Source organism: Sciurus carolinensis, chromosome 1 (genome assembly GCF_902686445.1).
Source record: "Sciurus carolinensis chromosome 1, mSciCar1.2, whole genome shotgun sequence".
In the NCBI taxonomy this organism is placed as follows: domain Eukaryota; kingdom Metazoa; phylum Chordata; class Mammalia; order Rodentia; family Sciuridae; genus Sciurus; species Sciurus carolinensis.
The window spans coordinates 179,672,043-179,698,478 of NC_062213.1; the positions used below are offsets into that span (position 1 = coordinate 179,672,043).

Consider the following 26,436-nt stretch of genomic DNA (forward strand, 5'->3'; position numbering starts at 1 on the left):
CTCTAACAAAAACCACAGTGCCAAACAAAAGGGGGAGAATTCAGTGGAAACAAAGAAAAAAGGGAGCAAGGAAAACTTTCAAAAGCTGGGTGCCATGGCACATACCTGTATTCCCAGTGACTGGGGAGGCTGAGGCAAGAGGATCGAAAGTTCAACAACTTAGTGAGACCCTGTCTCAAGATAAAAAATTAAAAGGGCTGCGGATGTAGCTCAGTGATAAAGCCCCTGGGTTAAGTCCCTAGTACAAAGAAAAAAAATTATAATTAACATAGACACTATTAATAGCCTCAGAGGGAAAAAAGGCAAACAATTATGTTCATAGAAAAAACAGAGGCTATAAATAGGGAACATCAACAACAACAAAAGTTCTAAATACTAAAAAATATATAATAATCAAAAAAATGTTAAGGCAATAGGATTGGAAGTTGAGAAATTCTTCCAGAAAGTCTAACAAAATACACAGGTACAGATGAAATAAGAAACAAACAAACAAAAAAGATTAGCAGGAGTTTCAGAAAGAAAGGGTGGGAATGAAAGGGCTGGGGAAATTTTCAAAGAAATAGTTGTAGAGTAAATGGATTTCCAGAATTAAAGGCTTAAGGCAAAGAATGCAAAAAGATGATGCAATGCAATTCTGAGACTATCGGGAGTTAAGTGGAATTTAACCTAATGGCACAGTTTTCGTAAGGCTGCCCTTGTCACTGGAGGAGGAGGTCCAAGGAGTTCCTGGAGAGGGGAACCTCAATTCAGGACAAATGAAGTTGCAGAAATGAACTTAAGGATGAGTCAGTGAGAGGCATAGAGATTTATTTAGGAAAGCAAAGACAAATTCAAGGGCGAATACGGGCCATCCATCTCAAGTGTGAGATGCGCTTTTGGGGTCCTCGGTTTCTTCTTTTAAAGGGAACCTGGTGAGGGGTAGCATGGGAAAGTATATGGGAATGATGTCGATCTGGTGGTCACAAGATGATTTATGGTGGTCTGGCATTTTTCAGGATCATTAGATTGACATGGTCTCCAGTATCTGATCACATTGGAAAGTACCCTAGATCAATAGATTTCTTAAAATATATGTCTTTGCTTAATCTATTTATTTCATAGGTTAATTAACACTGCACAAGGTTAATTATCATAAGTGAGTGAATTTCCAGTAACACTAAAATTATGAGTGAAGATTTGTAGATTTCCCATAAATTTGGGAGTGACAGGTCTGGGAGAAGAACTGAGTTGAGGACTGACAAGTCTAGAGACAGAAACTAGCTTGGGAAGAAAAAGTATCTGGAACTTTAACACAAGGCTTTAGATGAAAGTTATATTTTCCTTGTCTTCCCTTTTGTCTCCTTTCTTCCTATTTTTAATTTCTTTCTATCCTATCTCATCCTTACTCAGACACCAGCTACAAGCTCAGGGTTTCCCAGGTCACCTATATTTCTGACCAGTTTAGGACTTCCCACTACCCCCTCAGTTTCAATAATTCCCTAGAACACCTCCCAAAAATCAGGCAAGTACTATACCCTCAGGAAAGTGGTTACCATTTCATTTCAGCAAAAACAATACAAATCAGAATGAACCCCCAAAAGAGACACATACGGCAAGGTCTTAGAGCATCTGAAATGCAAAGCTTTCAGTATTTTCTTCCCATGAAATCTTCCTTCTTGCATACTGATGTGCAATACAAAATATTACTATCCAGGAAAGCTCAACAGAGCATCAGTGTCCAGAGTTTTCATTGTACTCCTTACATAAACATGATTGATTCAATCATTGTCTACATGATTGAACTCAGTGTCCAGCACCCTGCTCAGAGGTCATACGATATCACATGGCACAAAGCCACAGTCTGCTAGTCAAATTATAGGTCTTCTAGCACAGATAGCCCCCATGAGGAGTCATCTCAAACTATCTATGGGTCTACCTTGAGACACTTTATTAGCATAATCCATCAGAGAGGCCACCATGAATAATGAAGACACTCCTGATACTTGGGGAAATTCCAAAGATTTAGAGGCTATTTTCTAGGAACTGGAGACAAAGACCAGTCAAATTCTTTATTATAACAGATCCACACCAAAGCACATCATTGAAAAAATTCAGAACTCCAAGGACAAAGAATATATCCTAAAGGCTTCTGGAGAGAAAAACAGGTCATATACAAAGGTTTGTAGATCAAATGATGTCAGTCTTTTCAATAATAACTGGTTGCTAGGAAAAAGAACAGCAATACTTATAAAATTCTTAGGGGAAATAATTTCTAATCTAGTATTCTACACCCAGCCAAACTATCAACCAAAGGTGAGGGTGCAATAAAGACAATTTCGAAAATGCAATTTCAAATATTTTACTTTCCAAGCACCTTTTCTCAGGCAGATGTAGAGAATGTGCACCACCAAAGTAGGTAAGTGAATCAAAAAAGAGAAAAAGATGAACTACAGAAAAAAGGGAATCCAACACAAAAAGAGAAGCTGAGGGAATTTCCAGAATCATGTTGAAGGGAAGTGGCAAGATGACAATTGTGAAGCAGGCAACAGACCAATAAGTTCAAATTGGAGCAGGAAGACAAAATGTTCCAAGAGGAATGATTCCAAGAAAAAAAAATGTAACTGGTAGATTAATTACCTGATCTGTTTTACCATATGAATTGCTCCCTGTAGCTCTGATGGGATGCATAGGTTAAACTTATAATAGATACAAAGCAAAAGAAAAATGAGACAATTTAACTCTGATAAAAATGTATAAGTAGGGTTGGGATATAGCTCAGTTGGTAGAGTTCTTGTCTTGCAAGCACAAGGCCCTGGGTTCAATCCCCAGCACCGAAAAAAGAAAAGAAAAGAAAATGTGTAAGTAAGGGCCAGGCACGGCACGGTGGTCCACACCTGTAATTCCAGCTCCTTGGGAGGCTGAAGCAGGAGGATCACAAGTTCAAAGCCAGCCTCAGAAATTTAGGGAGGCCCGCCCTGAGCAACTCAGTGAGACCCTGTCTCTAACTACAATATTATAAAAAAGGGCTGGAGATGTGGTTAAGCATCTCTGGGTTCAATCCCTGATACCATTAAAAAAAAAAAATAATAAGGAAGGAAATGTAGTCAGAGTATACTTGAATAGTCAAAATGCTGTAAGCAGTGAATAAATATTCATTTAAAAATTAATTAGTGAGGCCCTAAGCAACTTAGGTAGATCCTGTTCCAAAATAAAAAGAGCAGGGGATGTAGCTAAATGGCAAAGTGTTCCTGAGTTCAGTCCCTAGTATTAAAAAAGAGAAAAGAAAGAAAAAAAGTAAAAATTGAACTACTGGAAGAGTAAGAGGAGACCAAGTGTGGAGGGAGGGAAGGGAAGTATAAGAAATATCTTCTTTTGTTATAGGATATTAATAGAAATTTAAAAGCCAGGAAAACAAAACAAAACATTATCTGCATTGCTCAAAAGTATTAGGAAGAAAAAACAAACAAACAGTTTTTAGGAACAGGACTCAGAAGTGGCAAAGGCAGGGCAGAAGACTGAGTTTTTTTTTAACATTGTCATGTGCCTAGTTGATATTCTAAAAAACTATGCACATGTATTATTGTGATTAAAAATATGTTTTAGGGGTTTGGGAATGTAAATTTGTGGTAGATTGCTTGCCTAGCATGTACGAGACCTTGAGTTTCAATTCCCATCACTGGGAAAAAAAAAAAAAAAAAGATTAAAGATACATTTAGGTCTTCCTTCTCTGCCATCTTTCCATGCTGCCATAATGGTGCACATGAATGTCCTAGAATATTCAAAATGTTGTGAAAAAGAGGCAAATGTCAGGGTTTGGTTGATTTTTGTTTTGTTTTGTTTGCCTTAGGAATTAAACCCAAGGGTACTCTACCACTGAGCTATATTCCTGGCCCTTTTTATTTTTTGAGTCAGAGTCTTGACAAATTGCCTATGTAGGCCTCAAACTTGTGATCCTCCTACCTCAGCCTCCCAAGTGGCTCGGATTATAGGTGTGCCCCTTTATGCCAGGAAAATGCCAGGTTCATATTAGATTGTGCTCCCAAGTCATCATCCAGTTTCTGATTGTGATGAAGAAGCAAAGATACATTGCTAATTTAAATTATTGATGACTGTGGAGCTGGGGATATTGTTATGAGCTTCACAGGCAGGCTAAACAAGTGTGGAAGGACCATCCCTAGATTTGATGTACAAAGATCTTGAAAAATGGCAGAAGAATCTGCTCCCTCCTGTCAGTTGGGTTTCATTATACTGAAAACCTCAGCTGGCATCACAGACCACAAAGAAACAAAACAAAAACATACAGGAGGGAAAATCCTGGGATTCTTTTTCCAGTGATACAATAGATAATACAAATAAAATGCTTCAAAGGACAAAAAAAAAAAGTTTTAAGAAAAATAAAGGAAATTTCAAAAATTTCAGTTAAATTGGATATCCCTAGGGTAGCATTTGTTACCTTGGTGAATTTATCACCATTCTGGGTCCAGACATGAGCTCAGAAACCACAGTTGTTAGTCCTAAAAGCAGCAGCATCTCTATGGAACAGACACACATTAACCAGGCTCATGAGACTGATATTTCAAATCAGATGCCAATTCATTAATTTATAAGGGGAAGTAGAGCTTTGAAGCAGACTGGATCTTCCTGTTCACTGCTGAGTGCATTCACTCCCTGTGGGCGGATCTACATGGGGAACAGAATGGTTTATCAGAAGGGTTGCTTGGTGATCCAGAACATGAGTGAAGTGGGGGATGAACTGGATGGCTTCAAAGAATGATGCCTCCATCTCCCCTCTTCCTAGACCAGCATTTTTTTTGTCCCCAGAGAGTGCTATGATGGAAATTGCTGGTGATTACCTTAGCAACTCTCCCTGATCTCTGGCTTCCCTGGTTGCCCACTCCCTCCTGACTGGCACTTTCTTTAGTTATATTAATACTTTTTTTTTTTTTTTTTTTGAGATGGGGTGATCTATATTGCTTAGGCTAGCCTCCAACTCCTGGGCTCAAGTCTCCTCAGTCCCCCAAGTAGCTAGGATTATAGACACATGCCGCTGTGCCTGGCACTACATTAATACCTTTAATCAGGCTATTGTCTAGACTGGACCAGAGAGTTATTGTCTCTACCAGGCAAACTGGCACATCTCTGTGCTAAAGCGTTACAGGTTTGTGTTTAGTCAAATAGGCAACACATTTACTAAACACCCATGCATGATATACTAGGTTCTGTTCTAAGCTCTGGGGTTATGATAGTGAACAAGACTGACATTTGTCCCTGTCCTCATTGAGTTTACAGATGGCTGAGGAAGACAAATTAAACAAACAATTAAAAGTATGCTAAGTGAAGAAGAAGCATAATTCTCAGAAGACAAATAAATTGCTTTTTCCCTACTTTTTGAGATGAGGGCATCTTTCCAGTTTAGCACAGATATCCTAGTTGCCCCTAGATATCATCTACGAGAATGAAGAGGGACCGCCAAGTAGGGGCTCCAGTGTAAAGAAGGCCCAGAGATTACAAGCTTCCCATGAATTCTATACCACAAATTCTCCCAATAAAGCAGTTTTTTGCTTAAATGTAGATAAGGTTCGTTTCTCTTTTTTGTAACCAAGAACCCTGACTGATATCAAACTCATCCCAAACACCTGTAAACCAGACAGCAAGTCACCGAAAGGCAGCCCAATTCTTCTGCCTTGAGGCTGTAATCAAATTTAAAAACATTTTCTGGGGTCTGGGTATATAGCTTACTGGTAGAGGGCTTGCCTAGCATCTATGAGGCACTGGGTTCAATCCTCAGCACCACATAACAATAAATAAAATAAAGATATTGTGTCCATCCAAAACATATATGTGTAAGTGTGTGTGTGTGTGTGTGTGTGTGTGTGTGCGCGCGCGCGCCTGTGTATGTTTATTTATTTTGGGCTTTCCAGTTTAGCACAGAGCAGGGCATATAAGCTGACTCAATAAAATCTGATTGGCTAGGTCAACCAGTAAGTCAGTTCACAAGTATCTGCCAGAAGTCCTTCTAGGTGCAGGAATTACAAAGCAAGTAAGAGTTCCTGCCTTAAGGATGTTCCACATGCACCTTAGACCCAAGAACTCCAAAACTGAGGGTGCAATCTTCCCTGCCTTCTCTTCCTGACTCATACATCAACTCACACCTCAAGGTTCTCTGCTCCAGCCTGCTGGCATGCCAACGTGAGTAGTTTGGTGTTCGTGGACCACAAAGGTGGGAAGAAAGAGAGGCAAGAGCATGCATCAGGCAAGGACAGGCTGACACCCCACATTAGTGCCAGTTGAAGAATTCTATGTATATTGGGTACTATCCTGAGTTACTTGTTCTGGGCTTAAATCTCAGGAGGTAGTGCACCAAGATGGCAAACACTAAAGGATTATGCCTCCATCACACAAAGGAATTATATGTTCATCATGTTGACCAGAAAAAGGCGCAAAGCTTTAAACAGCAAATGGCCAAGCAAGGATTTGAACAAAGTTTTCCGACTCCCAGACCTCTCCCCACACACATTATTTTTTATTTTTTTTTTGGTACTGGGAATTGAACTCTGAGGCGCTTAACCATTGAAACACATCCTCAGTCCTTCATATATATATATATATATATATATATATATATATTTTTTTTTTTTTTTTTTTTTTTTTTTTTTTTTTTTTTTTTGAGATAGGGTCTTGCTAAACTGCTTAGGGCCTCACTAAGGCTGGCTTTCAACTTGGGATCTCTTGCCACATTCTATTTTCTATTTCTATTTCCTATTCTATTACCTATTTCCTCTACTAGAAAAGCTCCTATGAGTGTTTTTTGTTTGTTTTGTTTTGTTTTTGAGGGAAAGGAGGGATGTGAGCCCTGACGTTGCCAAGAGGGAAAAATGTCCCCCAGGGGCGGGAGTTAAGCCAGTGCTGCTAGCCTCCCTCTTGGTGCAATTTCCTTCCTTAGGTGTTGTATCTTCTTAAACCCTCCCAAATACCCTGTGAGGTATTACCAGCCCTTCATTTTACAGGTGAAATTGTAACCTTAGAAAGGTTACGTTGCCGCGGGACGCGGAGGCGCACCCCTGTAATCCCAGGGGCTCCGGAGCCTGAGCAGGCAAGAGGATCGCAAATTCAAGGCCAGCCTCAGCAATCTAGGGAGGCCCTAGGCAACTGAGTGAAGCCCTGTCTCTAAATAAAATATAAAAAAGGGCTGGGGATGTGGATCAGTGGTTAAGCTCCATAGGTACTCCACCCCCCAAAAAAAATTATGTTGCAGGCTTCAAAGCCCAGAATCCCCACCACTTCCCCTCGCTGCTGTCCAGGTTTGGGCCACCGAGCTAAAGAAATGAGCTAACGGGTGATAAAGCTGACGACGGAACAAGCTCCAATTCGGGGCTGCGAGCCGCCAGGTGGCGTGGTCGAAGTGCAGTTGCCGGTGCTCCACACCCCGCTATCCCCTCAGTCATCCCGCGGCTGGTCTGACGCACCTGAACCCAGCAGGGTGCGCCCGGGGAAAAAGGCTAGTGGGGTGGGGCTGGAAGTAGCCTTATTCCTAGCCCGAAGAGGCCGGCAGAGCGGCTTATTCCGCCTGCCGGGATCCGCGAGCGTCTTTCTAAGGAGTCGCTCCTCTGCCAGGCGACCGCGGGGCTGCATCATCTCGCCTCCAGCGAGCTCTGCTCTCCCCAGCGAGCAATTGATTTGGAGGCTAAAGGAATAGAATAGAGCCGGGGAGGGCAGCCAGGAGGTGGGGACGTCCCCACCTGTCGACTGGCGGGAGAGGGGCGGATCGGGGGCGGAGCTTGTCCCTTAGGACCCACCTCCGGGTCCCGGAGCCCCAAGCGTGCTACGAGATATAAGGCAGCCGGGAAACAATGCGCCTGTAGCTCGCGCTCCCGCGCCAATCCCGGGAGCGTCCAGGCCGCCGGGCGCAGGCGAGGCAGGGAACGCGCGCGCGGGGGACGCGCTTGTGAGTGCGGGCCGCGCGCTCGGTGGCGCGCATGTGTGTGTGTGCGGGCTGCCGGGCTGCCCCGAGCCGGCGGGGAGCCGGTCCGCTCCAGGTGGCGGGCAGAGGGAGCGAGGTGAGGCTGCGGGTGGCCCCGTCACGGGCGCAGATCCTGGGGGGCGCGGACAGGCTGCAGGCTGTCTTCTGGACACAGCGCGCCCCCGCCCGACCTGGCCGGGCCCTGAGAGCTACGCTCCGGGCGGTGCTGGCAAAGTTTGCTTTGAACTCGCTCCCTGTAGCTTGGTCCGCGGCGTTGTGATCGTCTCCTCTGGGCACTCTGACCCAGGGCCAGGCTTCCCGGGAAGCGAGGGCAGGGCGCGGGCGGGCTGCAAGTCGGTGGGGTTGGGGAAGGACGAGAGCCCCGGAGCCGCCTGTGCTGAGGGACCCGGGTTGCCTCTTCCCTCCGCCGGCACCTCAGTCAGCACGCCCCTCCTTCCCTCCCACAGGGAGCGGACATGGACTTCGACTCGTACCAGCACTATTTCTACGACTATGACTGCGGGGAGGATTTCTACCGCTCCACGGCGCCCAGCGAGGACATCTGGAAGAAATTCGAGCTAGTGCCGTCGCCCCCCACGTCGCCGCCCTGGGGCTCCGGTCCCGGCGCCGGCGACCCAGCCCCTGGGATTGGCCCCCCGGAGCCGTGGCCGGGAGGGGGAGCCGGGGACGAGGCAGAATCTCGGGGTCACTCGAAAGCTTGGGGGCGGAACTACGCTTCCATCATCCGCCGTGACTGCATGTGGAGCGGCTTCTCTGCCCGGGAAAGGCTGGAAAGAGCAGTGAGCGACCGGCTCACCCCTGGCGCGCCCCGGGGGAACCCGCCCAAGGCGCCCGCCACCCCGGACTGCACTCCCAGCCTTGAAGCCGGCAACCCGGCGCCCGCCACCCCCTGTCAGCTGGGCGAACCCAAGACCCAGGCCTGCTCCGGGTCCGAGAGCCCAAGCGACTCCGGTAAGGACCTCCCGGGGTCATCTAAGAGGGGGGCTTCCCATGGGTGACCAAAGCTCTACAGCTAAGGTCAGGCACTCAATCATTCTCTGTCGCCTCCCCCTTTTCTGCCTGAAGCTGCCGGTGTAGCCCCCAGCAGTGTCTGTCTGGCACGTGGGTGTGTTGGTAAACAGTTTGGAGAAGTGGGGAGGGAGCCAGCGTCCCTTCGATGATGATTGGAGCCCCGGGGGACAAGGGAGACATAGTGAGGATTGGCGCTTAGAGAGGACAATACTCCGGTTGGACTGTAGGGGATTTCTGTCCTTGGGAGGTTGGAAGGGGTCCTTTAAGAGTCACTCCAAGCTTGAATCTTTTTGTTGCCGCCTATTTCCCTGGGAAACTCACACTCCCCTTGGGAGAGAAGAAACTGAGGAGCTTTTTGTGCAAAGCAGAGCCTTCATTCTTAAAAACCTAGGTCTCCTGCCTGCTTTACTTTAAAATGCCAATAATACTCTTTCCTTGCGCCTCCAGCTCCTTACCAGTTGTGCATTTTCATCATCACTCCATGAGACAGACCGGAGAAATGAAGGTTCCCTGTTAAGAGATGGAAAAAATGAGGCTCAGAGATAGGAAATCACTAGAAATGAGGCCCAGCTTCCTGCCATCCAGCCAACTTCTTTTCCTAACCCTTCATCCCAGTCAGACATCACTTCCTTGATGATTAGAGAGTCTTGGTGGGCACTTATCTGAGAAGGTTTACACTGTGCCTGCTGCTTTGGCCTAAGATAGAAAGGTGTTCTAGCTCCCTCTGAAGATACCTCTGGGCTTCAGCTACTCCCTTGTATTCAATAAATGTTCACTGGCCCTACTTGTGCCAACCCTCTGGGCTTTGTACTGGGATCATGGCCTAGAGCTCCAGTCCCTCCTCCCCCATCTTTGATACAAGTGCAAACTTTGATGAGGGCAGACTGGAGCATCCGGTGCCACTAGATTACATTCTTATCCCAACCTCTTAGACCCTTGTATCCATGAGAAATAGCAGAAAGGATGCTCTTGTAGAGTGTAGACCAAGGCTAGCCTACACGCCTACATAAATCAAAACAGAGAAAACTCACTGTAGCTTTTAAGCATAACTTTTATGTGAACATTGAGAGGGAATTAGGGAATAGGGCATGGAAACTGTCATACCCTTAAGGAAGAAAATGAAGTTAACAAGAAAAATTAAGTTGCTTTTTCCCCCTTGCCTCCCTCCCAAAGATCACTGTTTTGGATCCACTGAGTTAGGTCATTTTTAATCTGCTTTTTGCTACACCCAAGAGCTTGTTTCTTTAATGTCTGGAATGAGAACTTGAGATCAATAAAGATGTATCGCTATAAAGGCTGGTGGAGTGGTAAAGTGGAAAGAGCATTGTTTTTGAAGGCTAATTTCAAGATCCAGAACATTACAAAGGTGATATGTGAACTTGGTGATCTGGACCTGTTTCCCCCTTTGCAGACAAGAGGGTTGTATTTGATTGTCCTACTGAGGGTTTTTACTGGGTAGAATAAGATGCTACTCTCTGAAAAGGAGGATAGTGTCTTAAATTTTTTCTTTCTTAGAGCCATCCCAGCCATGAGGTTTGACACTGAAAATTGAAGTTTGGGATGTAGGGAAGCCTCTTAAATCATTTTCTGACCTGCCCTTTAACCTGAACCTGTTTGTGGGCTCCTGCTTCACTCTCAGGCCACATGGCCTAGAACAAAATGCAACAGATTGCAAACAATAAGGGGGGGCGGGGAGTGTGATTGACGGCAGAATCCAGCCAATAGAAGTTAGGGGCCGGGTAAAACAGCATTCCAAACACAGCTCAGCCAGCCAATCACAGTCTTTGGGGCCAGGAAGGCTGAATGGTCAGGTTTTATTAATGGAGAAATAATGCGATTGTCCACACAATGGAAGCCTTCCTGACAAAGGGGCTCAAGCTTCCTGATATGCAAAAGAGGCTGAGAACGGAGCTCTTCTGTTGTCGGGTGGGAATGCATTAAGGTGGCCTTCTGTGTGGGGGCTGCAAAATGTAGAGAGCTGGAGGGTTTTTCCCCAATTGTCTCTCCCCCTGTTGGGTTAATCTACAGACCTTCTAGCCAGGGAATGGTAAGGATACGTCGAAGTGTCTCCAGATACCTGGTATTTTGTCTGGGTATCTGGGTCATTCTGCTGCTGCTCATTCTCTCCCTCTGGTACAGGTTGCTTGGAAATGGTCGCTTGTACCTTTGTGAAGTTCCTGCAGCTTTCCCGGACCTGCGATTATGTTTCCAACTCTCTTCTGGTCCAGGAAAGATAGTCGGGTGGGGGACCTATAAATGATGGATGACTTTAGAAACCCATTGAACCCAGGAGCAAAATGCTCCTAAGGGAAAACCTTTCCCTCCCCTCAGTGGGTGAGGAGGGATGGTTGTTGCTCTCACTCTCTGAATCTTCAACTGAAAAGATGGCAGAATAGAGAGGTGGGGGAATAATAGGATTTATAACTTGTGAAAAGTAACAATTCCCAAGTGCAGGCTGTGCTGGGCAGGAACAAAGGGCAGCTCTGCCCACAGACCCCTCATTTACAATTCTGATGGGGCATGAAAGAGCCTGACTGGGGAAGATCTTTATAGCTAAACTTTGTCCCAGGCCGGTAGCTCTTTCTCTCCATCCCCTCAGTGGGGGAAGGGAGAGCCTTTGCAGACTGGGGGCTGTTGGCTTGGGTCTGCCTTTTGTTCTTATCTAAGCCTTGCTGTGCAAAAGGAAATTGGAGAATATTTTCCTTCTTGCCTATTTCCCCTCTTTTCCTTCACTCTGCCCTTACCCCATGAATCAGCTGGCTTTCTCCTAACTTCAATTTGTAGATAACTAAATTGGGAAAATGTCTTCTATCTTCCTAAGTCCCAACATAGCTAAAGCTGTAGGACCTATGTATGTTTCTCATGGGATGTGTTTTTTGTTTTTTGTTTTTTTTCCTTCTTCTTGATCTCTCCTCTTGGACAGAGAGTGAAGAAATCGACGTTGTGACGGTGGAGAAGAGACAGTCTCTGGGCATACGGAAGCCGGTCACCATCACTGTGCGAGCAGATCCCCTGGATCCCTGCATGAAACACTTCCACATCTCTATCCATCAGCAACAGCACAACTATGCTGCCCGTTTTCCTCCAGAAAATTGCTCCCAAGAAGAGGCTCCAGAGAGGGGTCCCCAAGAAGAGACTCTGGAGAGAGAAGCCCCTGAGGAGAAGGAAGATGAGGAGGATGAAGAGATTGTGAGCCCCCACCCTGTGGAAAGTGAGACTCCCCAGTCCTGCCACCTCAAACCTGTCAGTTCTGATACTGAGGATGTGACCAAGAGGAAGAACCATAATTTCTTAGAGCGCAAAAGGCGGAATGATCTTCGCTCCCGGTTCTTAGCTCTGAGGGACCAGGTACCCACTCTGGCCAGCTGCTCTAAGGCCCCCAAAGTAGTGATCCTGAGCAAGGCCTTGGAATACTTGCAAGCGCTGGTAGGGGCTGAGAAGAGGATGGCTACAGAGAAAAGGCAGCTCCGGTGCCGGCAGCAGCAACTGCAGAAAAGAATCGCGTACCTCAGTGGCTACTAAATGACCAAAAAGCCTGACTCTTCTGTCTTACAAAGACAGTTTATTTTTTAACCTCCCTTTGCCCTTTAGTAATTTGCACATTTTGGTTACGGTGGGATAGTCTGAACAGTAGATCCCAGAATGCATTGCAGCCAGTGCACACACAATAAGGGCTTGCATTCTTGGAAACTTTGAAACCCAGCTCTCCCTCTTCCCTGACTCATGGGAGTGCTGTGTCCTCTCTGGCGCCTTTGGCTTCTCAGCAGGCAGCTGACTGAGGAGCCTTGGGGTCTGCCTAGCTCACTAGCTCAGAAGAAAAGGCTGACAGATGCTATGCAACAGGTGGTGGATGTGGGGGGGGGGGAGTGGTCCAGCCTGCATGAAATCGCACACTCTGCAGGAGCTTTAGGCTAGGAAAGGATGCTACCACTGGTGTCTCTGGGGGTGATGCAAGGACAGCTGGGCCTGGATGCTCTCCCTGAGGCTCCTTTTTCCAGGAGACACACGAGCTGTCTTGGGTGAAGGCAAGCTCACAGACTTGAACAACATGGACCATTACCTCACTGTCAGACACTTTACAGTACCTGAGGAGTGCAGATGTTTAGTATATATTATGATGTTAGGTGATACCCGTCTCCCTACTCTGAATGCTGCGACCTTGAGAACATTTAAAGAGCTTAGCCTCAGATTCTTTGTCTTAGAGCCCTGTGGTCCCTCTCCTCTGAGGGAGGGACCTTTTTGTCCTTACTTAAGGAACTTTTTTAGCTCATTCTGCCTTTGTTATGCAATGGGCTCTACAGTGCCCTTTCCCATAGGTCAGGAATATTTCCCCTAAGAAACAGGAAAATGAATCCTGGCTTGGAGCCTGGGGAAGGCTTGGAGTCCTGGCTCATGAACTTGTGCCCTGCCCAGGTGTTTTCCAAGGGGCATTTGAGGCCCATCTTGGGAACTTTTCTCAAGGCAGGTATAAGGCACCTCAGAAGGAAGCACTCTGTAACTCTTCCTCTTCCTACATGCCTCTCATCTCAATCCTTGACTCCGTTTGAAGTTCTACTGGAACCGTGCAAACCTGTCCTTCTCATGCAACTCCAAGGAGCTGGCTGGCTCTGTAGCCACCAGCCTGGTTCTCTGCCAGTCTGACATGAATCAGATCTTTTTCCCAGAATCTGGGCCTTACCAAGGTTCTGAGGCGAGCCATTGGGACTCATCCAGTGCTCCAGAAGGTGGACTTACTTCCTGGTGGGTCTTAAAAGCGTCTGTAGGAGCTCTGTTTAGCCAACCATGATGGATTTTGCCCCAGCTGGACTCTGTAGCTCCAAGTGAAATCCAGGTGCAGCCTCCAATCTGGGAAAGTCACCCAACCCAGCAGGTGTCATGTGGGCAAGCACAGGAAGCCCTAAGCCTGTCCTAGAAGAAGGACCAGCCCCTCTGCTGCCCAGGACAGCAGGTGCCTTTTGGCTCTGGGTTTAGAAGTGGGGGAAGGGGAAAGGAAAGCACGATTTGAGGCTCTGTAAAACCAGCTGCTACTTCTAAACCTACTGTCCACATTGATTTCTTTCTGAGTTTGCTTCCTGGCCTCAGAACCCCAGTGGATGTCTTGGAACTAGCCACTCTACCTTCTGGAGCTGGATTTTCAGGAGCCAACTGACTTCTGGAATTGTCTTGGGAGGACAGGTGGGGAGTAGTTACTGATGTCTCACCTTAATAGCTTGTGTTTTATAAGCTGCTGCTGGGTATTATGCTGGGGTGAGTCTTTTTTTTTTATACTGTATTTTTGTATGCATTTTGCAAAGTGGTGTTAACTGTTTTTGTACAAGGAAAAAACAAACAAACAAACAAAAACCTCCTGGGCAATTCTGTTGCAAGGGTCCGATTTTATTTTGAAAGGCAAGTTTACCTGAAATTTTGTATTTAGTTGTGATTACTGATTGCCTGATTTTAAACTGTTGCCTTCTGGGACATCTTCTAATAAAAGATTTCTCAAATATGTCAGAGTTGTGGCAGCTTATGCAATGCCAGTCCTCCTGAACCAAGAAAAGCTATTTCAGGGTAGCCACAAGTGATCCAGATGGCTGCATTTCTCTAACCATGTTGCTAACCTGGTCATTCCACTCTGGGTTCCTAAAATGCCATTTCAGACATGTCTAAACAATGTAGGCTCAGTACTTGGTGAAAACGAAATTCTCTTGTGAATTGTAAAGAGTGCTGAATTTGTACTTTAGAAGGCTTGAAATCCCAGCTCCACCACTACTGTGACCTCTTAGCTCTGCCTTTCTGAGTTCTAGTTTCTTTAACTGTGAAATGGGAATAAATGCTATTTCACATAGTTTTTGTAGATTTAAATGAAGTAGATTTCAAACTGCTTTCTGAACTATAAAGCCTTATATTCTTTATGTTTTTACTTTTCTCTGGTACTGGGGATTGAACCCAGGGCCTTGCACATGATAGGGCTTTGTTCTACCACTGAGCTGTATCTCAGGCCCTTTTTTGTTTGTTTAGTTTTGGTCCTGGGGATTGAACTTAGGGGCGGGTACTTAACCACTAAGCTACATCTCCAACCCTTTTGATTTTTGATTTTGGGACACGGTCTCACTAAGTTGCTGAGGGCCTTGCTAAATTGCTAAGTCTGACTTTGAACTTGCCATATTCCTGCCTCAGCCTCCCTCAAGCTGCCCTGATTACAAGCATGCGCCACTACACCTGGCTAGCTCAGACCCTTTTTATTTTGAGACAGGATCTCCCTAAGTTGCCCAAGCTAGCTTGAATTTGCAATCCTACTGCCTCAGCTTTCCAAGGTGCTTGAATGGGACTGTTTTTGTTTTAGTGGTGCCATGATCATTTTACAGGATCTTTTCAAGATCTGAGAATTTTCATTGCATTGTGACTTTTTTCTTCCTTTATTAATGACAGGAAAATGAAGGCTCTCTTTCCTGCCCATAGTTTTCATAAACTTGCTATAAAAGCTACATGGGAGAAATAACTATGGCTTTTCCTCATGAGGCATTGCCTAATTTCTAAGTGTTCTGCTCACTCATTCACACTGTGCCCCACCAACAATACCAGGACTACAGATGAGCAAACTGAGGTCCTAGGAGTAAACAAAACTAACCAAGGTCACAAGTGAGTTGGAGTTTGAATCCAGCTCTGCTTATCTCCAGAGCCAGAAGTCTTAACCACTACATTATAATTACCAGCTTGCTTGGTCAACAAAGGGTGTATAGAACATGGAATTCCATCACTTTAAACTGCTTGCTAGAACTGTCTTTGAGGTCATTGTGCCTGGCACTTACTGGGATGAAATAGAGCAAATGTTCCATGACCAGCTACTATGTAGCTTTTGTTGTAGGGTTAGATAGTCTTGCTCCAAAGAGGCCTCCTCTGGGAAAGTGGGGAAAAAAGTTGCTGTTTGGAAAGGCAACCAGCATTACATGAGAGGCCTCTCGGCCTCCACTAATTCCACCTTATAGCTGGAACCCAGGTTGGTCTTGCTCACCCTAAGTCCTAGGGTCAAGAAACTACTCTACTTCCTCATATTTACAAGGGCCCACTCACCACAACTTGGTAAGTAAGCAATATCTGCCATCGTCACTGTCATACCCAGGGAGTTTTCTGCTCAAAGTATCAGTCGAATCTGGATTCCAAGCTGATCAGTCTCTTATCAGGTAAACTTTCCACTTGACCCCACACTACCCCTAGGTCACAAACCCAGAAATGAAGTGGGTGTTTTATAAAAATAGACTTGGAATAATGGAAAACATCTTAAAACTCCCAATTTATCTTTTTTTTTTTTTTTTTCTCAGTGCTGGGGAATGAGTCCAAAGCATGCTATCATTAAGTTACACCCCCAGCCCTATCCTCCTTTTTTGAGGCCATTTATCTTCCCCCTTTTTTGGTCATTACTGGGGATTGAACTCAGGACTTTACATTTTGAACATGCCAGGCTAGCGTTCACTACTGAGCTACATCCCCAGCCCAAGTCCTTTTATCAAGAGACTACTTTGTAAGACTTTTCTCCCTTTACTGGACCGCCAAAGAATTCACGGGCATTCGATAAAATGGCTGAGACTTGGGGACAGGCACTGATGCCAGTTGTTTGCACTTCTTAATCCTTAAAATAACCTAGTGAACCAATGGTGTCAACCCCATTTCACAGAGAAGCAAACTGAAGTTCAGATATTTAAACCATTTGTCCAAGCCCACACAGCTAGTACCAGCTGCCTGGCTCCAAGTTTCTGCTCCTTTTGAGTCAACTCTGCTGAGAAATGAGTGGGAATAAAGCCATCTCCTGGGGGGAAGGGAGGGTGTTTCTGGAATGTGAAGTATTTTAAGCTCCTTCCTAGCTCATTTTTACAGACTCCTACCTCTATCTTTGTCTGAAAATAGCCAGGAGTTTATTCCTGGGCTTCAGTGAACAATTTCTACAAAGCAGGTTTGCCTCTGAATAGTATACCTAAGGGACTGCATGCCCAACTTGGCATGCAGACAATAAGGAGCGGCTGAGATGAGAAGTCATACTTGATATGGGGAAGAGAGGTCATCCTCTCCACTAAACAATAAAAGACTAAGATGCATGCTTAATCTTGTCTCTAATGGCAATTATTTTGGGGGAACTGAAACAAACTGAATTATCTTAGATGAGCTGAATTTGTCTGAAATGCTTCTAAGATCAGGATATTCCAGAATATTCACTTTAGAAGGGGAAAAGAGAATGAAGATGCCTTTATTGATCTGGAAGGTGATAGGAGTGACAGATATTCCTTTCTAGGAAAGAAATAAGCAGTTGAAGCTGGACGTGTTGGTGCACGACTGTAATCTCTGATTCTGGAGGCTGAGGCAGAACGGTCACAAGTTTGAGGTCAGTCCCAGCAACTTAGTGTAGTCCTAAGCAACATAGCGAAACCCTGTCTCAAAATAAAAATAAATATACAAAAGGACTGGAAATGTGTTTTAGTGGTTAAGCACCCCTAGGTTCAATCACCAGTTCCAAAAAAGAAAGAAAGGGGAAAAAAAAACAAACAGTTGTGAGATGATTGGTGACTGGGTGACTGGGGAGGAAGAGGAGGGCATCTAAATGTGTCAAAGTTCCCTTGGTGTGTGGGTGTTTCTACTGTAAACCCAGTGGGCTGCCTTTGTTAATGTTTATTTATTTAGAACTACTCACACCAAAGGGATCAATTGTATTAATGTTACCATTCCCTTGGCAAGGAAATGTAAACATGTTCTTAAAGTCTCTAATCAGGTGCATTATTAAACAAAGAGCTTCAGTTCCAGGGGTCCAGTGTGCCTGAATTGCCTTTAAACTTCTGGGAAACAGTATGGTTAAGTGGTCACTCACACCCAACGGATCTCAGTTCCAAGTCTTTACTGTACAGTTTTCTAGTTGCATGACTTTGGGCAAGTTATTAAGTTTGTCCAGCTCCAGCTTTCTCATCTATGAAATAGGTATAAATAAATAAGACCTGCTCTGTTGAGTTGGTGTGAGCAATGGTAAGTGCTCAGTAAATGATTAATCTTCTTTAAACTATATTTACAAGTCACACCTAGAATACAGATTAGTCATATTTGAAAGGTGATGGACAGAAAGAATTGGCAAAACAAATCTTCTCAGAAGGAGTCTTTAAAGCAAATGGCTACACACATTGATACCTCAAGGAGTGGCAAATCATTAGAGAAGCAGTAACCAGGGTTTGGGGGAGATTGAGATAGGCAGAGAAGGAAGGGAGGGCAAAGATCTGAGTCACTGGTCCCCAGTGTCCTTGGCCCATGATGGGCAGAGATTGTGTCTTTAATATGTTGACCACACAAACTCTCCAATGCTCTTCCTTGCACACTGGTGGAACCAACTGACTCCACCCAGTTATTAAGTACTCAAAAGCAAATCTTGTTAAGGCAGTGATTCTCAATCATGAGTGTGTCTGTGCACCCCCAAGAGTCTCCTGCAGTAGATCAGGGCCAGGAATTTGTATTGTTAAAGGCAAGCAGGGTGGTGGACTCATGAGTCCACGCACACTTTGGAGAACATGGGTATAAGTACATAGAACAGTGCCAGCAATGATAAATCAGGCTACAGTTTCTTCCCTCTGAAAGTTTTTGAGCTTGCAAAGATGTTTACAAAAAAGGCAATATATGTGTCAAATAAGGGTTACAGCTTGGAAGGGAGAGAAAATTTCATTTGCTGGAATCATCAATAAAGCTCTTATTGGAAATTGCTCAAACTAGAAGTACAGGCAAGGTCTGGCTAAGTGAAGAGAAGGAGGGTGTCCTAGGTTGCAGGAATAGCTATGGTGAGGAGCAGTTGGGAAGGATATATCAAATTAGGGGAGAAGAGAGGAGTGTGGTATGGTCTGGTTTGCTAGCTGGGTAGTCTGATTTTTTACCAAATGAGGACTACGCTAGGTTTCCAAGGGAATCCTTTCAAAAGCAAACATCCTCTTGTAATTTTTTGAAATAGAGAAGTCAGGGGAAGAAACTGAGGTTTAGAACACAATGAGATTGAGGTGATGGGGTCATCCAAAATGAAGCACCCAACAGAAAGTTAGAAATGTCACCTTGGAGCTTTAGAAAGGGGTTTGAATGGAAGACATCAACTTGAGGCTTAAGATATAAAGATAAATAAGGATCTGGGCCTATCTGGGTCCATGCCTATAATCCCAGTGACTCTGGAGGCTGAGGCAAGAGGATTGCAAGTTTGAGGACCGTGTGGGCAATTTGGTTCTCACCTATCTTATCTCAAAATAAAAAATAAAAAGGACTGGAATGTAGAACACCCATGGGTTCAATCCCTAGTACTGCCAAAAAAAAAAAAAAAAAAAAAAGTAAGACCCAGAATGAGAAGTCATCAGAGAAGAGGAGAGAGCTGGAAAAAGCCATGAAATTAGAACTGGAATTAAAAAAGGGAACTCTACTCCCTTTCTTCCCTTCACTTATTTTCAATAATTTTGATGTCCCACATTTAAATTGGTCAATCACCAATGGAAACAGCAATTCATCAGAACAGTGTAAGATATTATGATTATTCACAGACACTGTACTGGGGGGAATAATGCCCACCCCACCCTGGCCAAAATTCACATCCTGCCAGAACCTGTGAGTGTGACCTCATGTGTAAATAGGGTCTTTGCAGGTATAATCAAGTTAAAATGAGGACATACTGTATTGGGTGAAGTGAACCCTAATCCAATGACTATTGTCCCATCCCAAGGAGAGGGAAGTCCAAACAAAAATACACACAGAGGGAAAATGACCATGTAAAGAGAGGGTAAAGATGGGGAACATCACAAACTAAACCAAGGAACATCAAGAATTGCTGGTAGCGACTAAGAGCAGAAAGAGGCAAAGAAGAATTCTTCCCTAGAGGGAACATTGGGAACAGAGCCTTGCAGACAGATTGATTTCAGACATCTAGCCTCCAGAACTGCCAGAAAATAAATTTCTGTTGTTTTAAGTCACTTCGTGTATGGTAATTTGTTATGGAAGCCCTATGAGTCAAATGGAGGCATCAAGTTCATTGTGAATGATCTCCCACAGGAAATATTTTTTTCCCTTTTGGGATATCTAAGAACATAAGGTCTGGGTTGCAGGCTGCAAGGGTATCTAGAGGTGCCAGGGATTGAACCCAGGACCTTGTACTTGCAAGGCGAGCATTCTACCAACTGAGCTACATTCCCCAGTCCAAGTGTTCAATTTTGACCCAACTTTCTTCTCTTACCACGGAGATAGATGTTTCAGTCCTCCCATGGCACATTCTTCTTTTAGCTCTAAACACCACAGCATCCTCTAGAATTCCATCTTATGTGTTTGAACTTCCCAGGTGATCTGCTGTAAATCAACCTTCACCTTTTGCCTTTCTCTTACATGCTTCTTTTTCTAAAAATAAAACAATAACTTATTTGTTTACTTATTTTTGGTACTGGGTATTGAATCCAGGGATGTTCTACCTCTGAGTTACATATCCAGCCCTTTTTATTTTTTATTTTGAGACTAAGTTGTCCAGGCTGGCCTCTAATTTGTGATCCTCTTGCCATAGCCTCCTGAATCACTGGGATTACAGGTATGCACCATCACACCTGCCTAAAAATAAATTTATTTAAAGTATGCAGATAAAAAATATAATAAATGTTCATGGAATCATCACCCAGATTTTTCTCCCTACCCCTACCCTTGCTTTCTTTCTCCTTTCCTTTCTTCTTTTTTATGATATTCCTATGTCCATTCCACCCCACATTCTGCTCCCAATTTCTTAAGGAAGGTGAGGTAGATGCAGAAGGACCCAGCCTGACTATATGCCTACTCTAAGGATATAATACACACACACTGAGGATGAAAATTAGGTGGCTGACAATGGGCGCAGTGGCACATGCCTGTAATCCCATTGACTCGGGAGGCTTAGGCAGGAGGATCCCAAGTTCAAAAACAACCTCAGCAATTTAGCAAGGCCCTAAGCAACTCAGTGAACACTGTCTTGAAATAAAAAATATAAAAAAGGACTGGGAATGTGGCTCAGTGGTTAAGTGCCCCTGGGTTCAATTCTGGGTATCAAACAAACAAACAAACAAACAAAAACAAAAAGAGGGAGAGAAAGAAAATTAGGTGGCTGACTGTGGAATTTCAGAAAGACAGGCAAGGAATTTATACCCTCCAAGTAATTTGAATATTACTAACACCTTGTTCCTGTCTTTTACAGATGTTCTTAGAATGAATCTATATTGGTATTTTTACCTTTAAAACCGGAGTTTTTGGGCTGGGTATTTAGCTCAGAGGTAGAGTACTTGCCTAGCATGTGTGAGGCCCTGGGTTTGATCCCCAGCACTGCATAACACAACATCAATAAACTAAGAAACTAAAATTTCTTTGCTCACAATAATCTATATTGCATGAAGTATGTTGGAGATGGGCTTCTATAGTCTTCTTTTCTGGATATATACCTACATTTTAAGTGAGAGATTCTCTTCCCTTCTGAGACCCCTATCAGAAGAGAGTAATCTACTTCCCATCTGGCCTTATATAAGACAGCAATGAATCAAGACCAGTACCTGGACATGAGTACAGATTGTTTTCCTGACTCCTTTTGCCTTCTTTTGTCTTCTTATTGCCCTGTAAAGCTTCCCACTAGAGGGTTTTATGTTGTTGTTTTAGAAATACTTATTAACTTCTGGTCATAGACTTCAATTTCCTAATTTTCCCTTAAATGTGATGTCTCTGATTAGAATTTCAAGTTACAGATTATCTTTCAGGAACTCTTTTTGGTATAATTTAGAGTTCAGAAGATCATTAGGAGACAAGTAGAGGTACAAACAAAACAGCCTAAGGTATTTTTAAAAATATGTTCCTATTTTCTTTTAGTTTTACTTGTAGAAATGCAATGAATGGAAATGGTACTATGTTTTTCTCACTTCTCCTCATTTGTTTTGGATCACAGACTTCATTCTGATTTAGGAGTCTTTACTGCTCAGCATTTCAGTGATAATTCTCCCCATGGTCTACAGGATCCCTGTTCTCCTTGTTTCTATAGCAACAGTCCTGTGTTGCTTGGCTAGAAGTAATTTTCTGCTGCTGTGGTGAAGCCCTATTTTTTTCATTCCTTTCTCTCTGGTTGCCTTGGTAACTAGCCTCTTCCTCTTCTGGTCTCTTGGTGGTAAATTCCGCACCCCCCGCCCCTTTTTTTTCTCTCTCTAGTAACAGTCACCTGGTCATGACTTGGACAGTGTTATCCCATCTGTTGGTGAGCACATTCTGTCATCATCAGGTTGTCATCATGAAATCAACATCCCTTTTCCTTTATGTCCATCATTCTCTGGCCTGCCATCTTTCTGGAGGTTGTCATGGTAACCATACCCTCTGAAAGTATCCAGGCAAAGACTCTACAGTTAACAACCATCATGTGAGAGTGTCTGCCAATATGAGGCCACACATCTCCATTTTAAATCCAGCCCCAGGCGAGTACCACAAATTGGAGAGAACGTGGCTTTTGATAAAGCAGGCTGGATTGAGAAAAGGAAGTACTGGACACCCAGAACTGGAAACTGATGTTCCTCCCAAAACAGGAGACTTCAAGGTTCAGGAAGGGATCTGCGAGAGTGGCCATTTTGCCAAAAGAAATTCAAGTGATAGAGAAATGTATTGACAATTATTCCAGGTAGGCCCATCATATGCTCTAAATTTCCAGAGATCACTCACTCCTTTGGCACAAGGGATCCTGGTCTGACCTGAGAGCTAGGAAGAGCCAATAATAGGGAGAAATAAATTGTAACTTTTTTTTGGTAGTGTTGGGGATAAAGCCCAGAGCCTTGCACATGCGAGATATCCTGAGCACTGATTAAACTCTGATAGACATCCCCAGCCCCAAAACTCTTAATTTGGCTAATGAGGGATTATCACAATAGGTGTATAGGCACTTTTACACATTACCAAAAATTTCTCTGCCTTTAGACTGCTCTTATCTCTTTAGGGAGGCAGATGGGATGTTAAGATTATAATAATACAAAGTGTTCAACAAATGGTGGTTGTTATACTCCGCGGCATTGTAGCAGGGACTTTTCAGACATTAATTTTCTCCTTATGGCAATACTGGAAGAATACTGAGGTTAAGAGGTGAAGTTAGGGGCTGGGTGTGTAGCTCAGTGGTAGAGCATCTGGGAGGCTCAATGCTCAGAACCCGGCAGGGTCATGGTGGAGTGATGGTGGTGGTGGTGGTGGTGGTGGTGAACTTAATGAAGGTCACAGGTTCATCTGATTCCAAAGTCATTTCTTTAAAAGGGTGTGTGAAAACTCCTGAATTTTCGTCCTCTTTGGTTCTAATTTTTTCCCACCCACACTTTAATTGGAGGGTTGTTACTATTTTATCCTTTCTGCCTTCCTTCCATTTCCCCCTCTAATATTGTGGGTTGTTGTTTATTAGCTTGTTTTTCTGTTCTCAGCCTACCTCTTTCATCCTTTGGTCAAGGGGATGGAAAGTTTTGTCCTGCTTTCTGACTGTGTTTGAGGTTGTAGTGTGGGATGAAATCAGCAGAGCAGCCGCCCTTGCTTGAGGACTGGGCAGACCTAATTCTAGAGAACGTCACATCATTAAGCTTACTAGCGCCAGCAACAAATAGGAGAGGCATTTTTCTGTCCATTTAACGATTATTGGGTGTTTATTCGCTACCAGGTACTATGCTAGGCACTAGAGATACAGCAATAACCTAGGCAGGACCGTCTTTTGCCATTGTGGAACTTACAGCTGCAAGTAGAAGTCAGGCAATAACCAAGAGGCCAATAAACAATTTTTATATTCTAATTAGTGCTATGAAGAAAAAGAATTGGGTGCCGTTAAAGAAAGAATAATAGGGACGCCTCTATTTTAGATGGGGCTGTCGTCCCACTTTTAAGAGAGCAGGTAGTTGAGGTTCTGATGCCAGCTAGCTTATGGCAATCACGTCGCGAACCTCCTGAGTTGGGACCTTTGTCCGGTTGCTCCCTTCTAGCTTAGCATCCTCCCTTCAGAGCCTGAGATCCGCGCCGGCGCATTGACTGTTGCCATGGGGACAGCCTCCGGCGCACGCGCAAATGTCGCCAAGATGGCGGCGATGGCGGCTGCGCGAGCCGTTCCTGTGGGCCCTGGGCTTTTGGGCCTGCAACGGACACTGCCTCTGGTAGTGATTCTCGGGGCTACTGGCACTGGCAAGTCCACCCTGGCTTTGCAACTAGGCCAGCGACTTGGTGGAGAAATCGTCAGCGCTGACTCCATGCAGGTATGACAGTGCATCTGACCCGGGGCCTGGGAACCCTGGAGGCCGCGTGCAGGCCTCTGGAAGAGTGGACGTCCTGTCGCGTGGTGGTAATGGGTCAGCCGGAGGCTTGCGGGGCACAGAGGCTAGGTGAAGGGAAACCATACTTGCTAGGCGTCCACCATATACCGATGCAGTGCCGAGAGTTTTTCATTCATGAACTTCTCACGACACTGTAGTTTGGTACATACTGTAGTTATCTTTCCATTTACAGATGAGAGTGTTGGGGGGAGATGAAACGACTTGCCCCATGTCACATAGCAAATAAATGGAGGAGTGGGTATTTGAACCTACAAGGTTGACATATGGGCGTCCAATAAATATCTTTTTAAAAGAAAATTATTGCAGAGCTTTTGCTGTAATTCTAACTTTAACCCAGTGAGACCAGGAAAAATTAGATGACACCTGTGAGTGTCTCCTGGTATAGTGGAACAAGGCAGGCAGGAGACCTGGATTCTAGTATAGAATCTGCATTGGCCACGTGACTTCTAATTAACAATGTCCTTTATTTGGACCATATAGTGTGGAGGAAATGTCATCCATTTCACAAGGTGGAAGTGTTTAGAATATGAGATCATGAATGTTTGAATGAGGAACAGGATGGCTGCCCTGAAGAAGTCCACTTATGCGGTAAATGTTTGCTGAAGTCCATGTTGACTGAGCCGGCTTGATGGGTCTTGCCCTCTTCTTTGACCTGGGAGGCACAGAAGGGTATCTTGCTCATTTCATGTGGGAGCATTTGTGCTTGATTGGAAGTAGGTGACATTTTGGGCGAATGCAGTGAAGGAATTACAATTATTTGTTCAAGAGAATTTACAGTTGTGAGTGTTCACAGTAATTGAGATGTTGAACATGAAGTGCTTGTCACTGAACCTACCCTCTGATGAGTACTTAATCAGGAAGGGCAATTCTTTTCACCACTTCACTTAAAAGCCCCTTAGCATGGGTTCTACCTTATTAGTTCATTTGGGGTGACAAGACCACCAGCACATATGAAATGAAAGAATAATTTGCAATTGACTTTGTGCCAGTTTTGGGAGACAGAATTTAGCTAAAATTCCAGCCCTGTCTTTTCCAAGTTATGCAACTTTAACCTAAATTCCTTGTGCCTTTGTTTCTTCTGTAAAGTAGGAAAATAGTAACATAACATTATTGTGATGATTAAATGAGATAAAGTATGTGAAGCACTTAATATACTATATAGTACAAAGTATGAGCTAAAAATATGGTAGCTACTGCTTTCTGCAACATCTTATTGCAGAGACAAGGCCATGATCCCTGTACTTAAGGTGTTTCGTCTGTATATATATGAAATAGGGTTAGAGCTAATAAGTGTTTGAACAGAGATATTTATGGTGCTTTGCAAGGTGGACAGGATTGGGAGAAGTGAGATGCAAGTGCTAGACTGATTATAAACTACTAAATATTATAGAATTTATGAGAAGGGAGAAATCATTGAAGACTGGCATAGTCATGGAAAGCTCTCTAAAAGTGAGTTTGAGAAATAGGTCAAGTTTGGATAGGTAAGAAAGAAGAAAAGACATATCAAAGGAAGGAATACAAGAGTTAAAAGGTGAGGGCTGGGGGTATAGCTCAGTGGTAGAGCACTTGCCTAGCATATGTGAGGCACTGGGTTCAATTCTCAGCGCCGCATAAAAATAAATAAGTAAAATGAGGGTAAGGTGTCCATCTATAACTAAAAAAAAAAAGAAAAAAGAAAAGAAAAAAGTTCAAATGTGAAATGGTCATATGGCATATGTAGTAAAAAGACGTGTTAAATAGCTAGGTATCATAGATATTATGGAGAGATGAGTAACATGATGAAGGCAGAGTGTGAGGAGTGTGTGTTTGTGAGCAATATATGTGTTGAATTGGACGTGGGGATGGGTGGGAGAGGCATACAAAAAAAATTCAAGTATGATGTTAATAATAGATCTATGGCCTAATACTTTGGAGACATGATTAATATGGATTTTAGTAAAGATGGAATTCACTAATGATATCTAAGGACCATTCCAATTCTTTTTTTTTTTTTCTGGCTACAAGTTTATTCAAAACAAAATTATCCTGTCCAACTTCACTGAGGCGGCTGACCACGTCCACTACCAAATCCTCTTCTAAACTGAAATCTGGTTGCTGACCCAGCCCCAGCCTCGGCTTTCTTGTCAGCACCAGGGGGCACAGCACTCTGTCTGTAGG

General features: G+C 44.2%; 2 protein-coding genes across 6 annotated transcripts in view; both read left to right on the forward strand.

Annotated features, from left to right (window-relative positions):
* Mycl (MYCL proto-oncogene, bHLH transcription factor) overlaps nt 1–14,461 on the forward strand; it is a 37,199-nt gene extending 22,738 nt beyond the window's left edge. For 2 of the 4 annotated variants that reach the window (XM_047519279.1, XM_047519287.1), the window contains exons 3-4: nt 8,407–8,911; nt 11,895–14,461. In XM_047519279.1, coding sequence (XP_047375235.1) covers nt 8,416–8,911; nt 11,895–12,493 — 1,095 coding nt within the window. In that variant the 5' untranslated portion in view covers nt 8,407–8,415 and the 3' untranslated portion in view covers nt 12,494–14,461. Of the gene's footprint in view, nt 1–7,810; nt 8,037–8,406; nt 8,912–11,894 lie in introns of those variants that run through there. The other 2 variants (XM_047519273.1, XM_047519297.1) reach the window with 2 other exon arrangements.
* Nucleotides 14,462–24,026: 9,565 nt separating this feature from the next.
* Trit1 (tRNA isopentenyltransferase 1) overlaps nt 24,027–26,436 on the forward strand; it is a 46,153-nt gene continuing 43,743 nt past the window's right edge. For both annotated transcript variants that reach the window (XM_047564114.1, XM_047564107.1), the window contains exon 1: nt 24,027–24,201. In XM_047564114.1, coding sequence (XP_047420070.1) covers nt 24,028–24,201 — 174 coding nt within the window. In that variant the 5' untranslated portion in view covers nt 24,027. The remainder of the gene's footprint in view (nt 24,202–26,436) is intronic.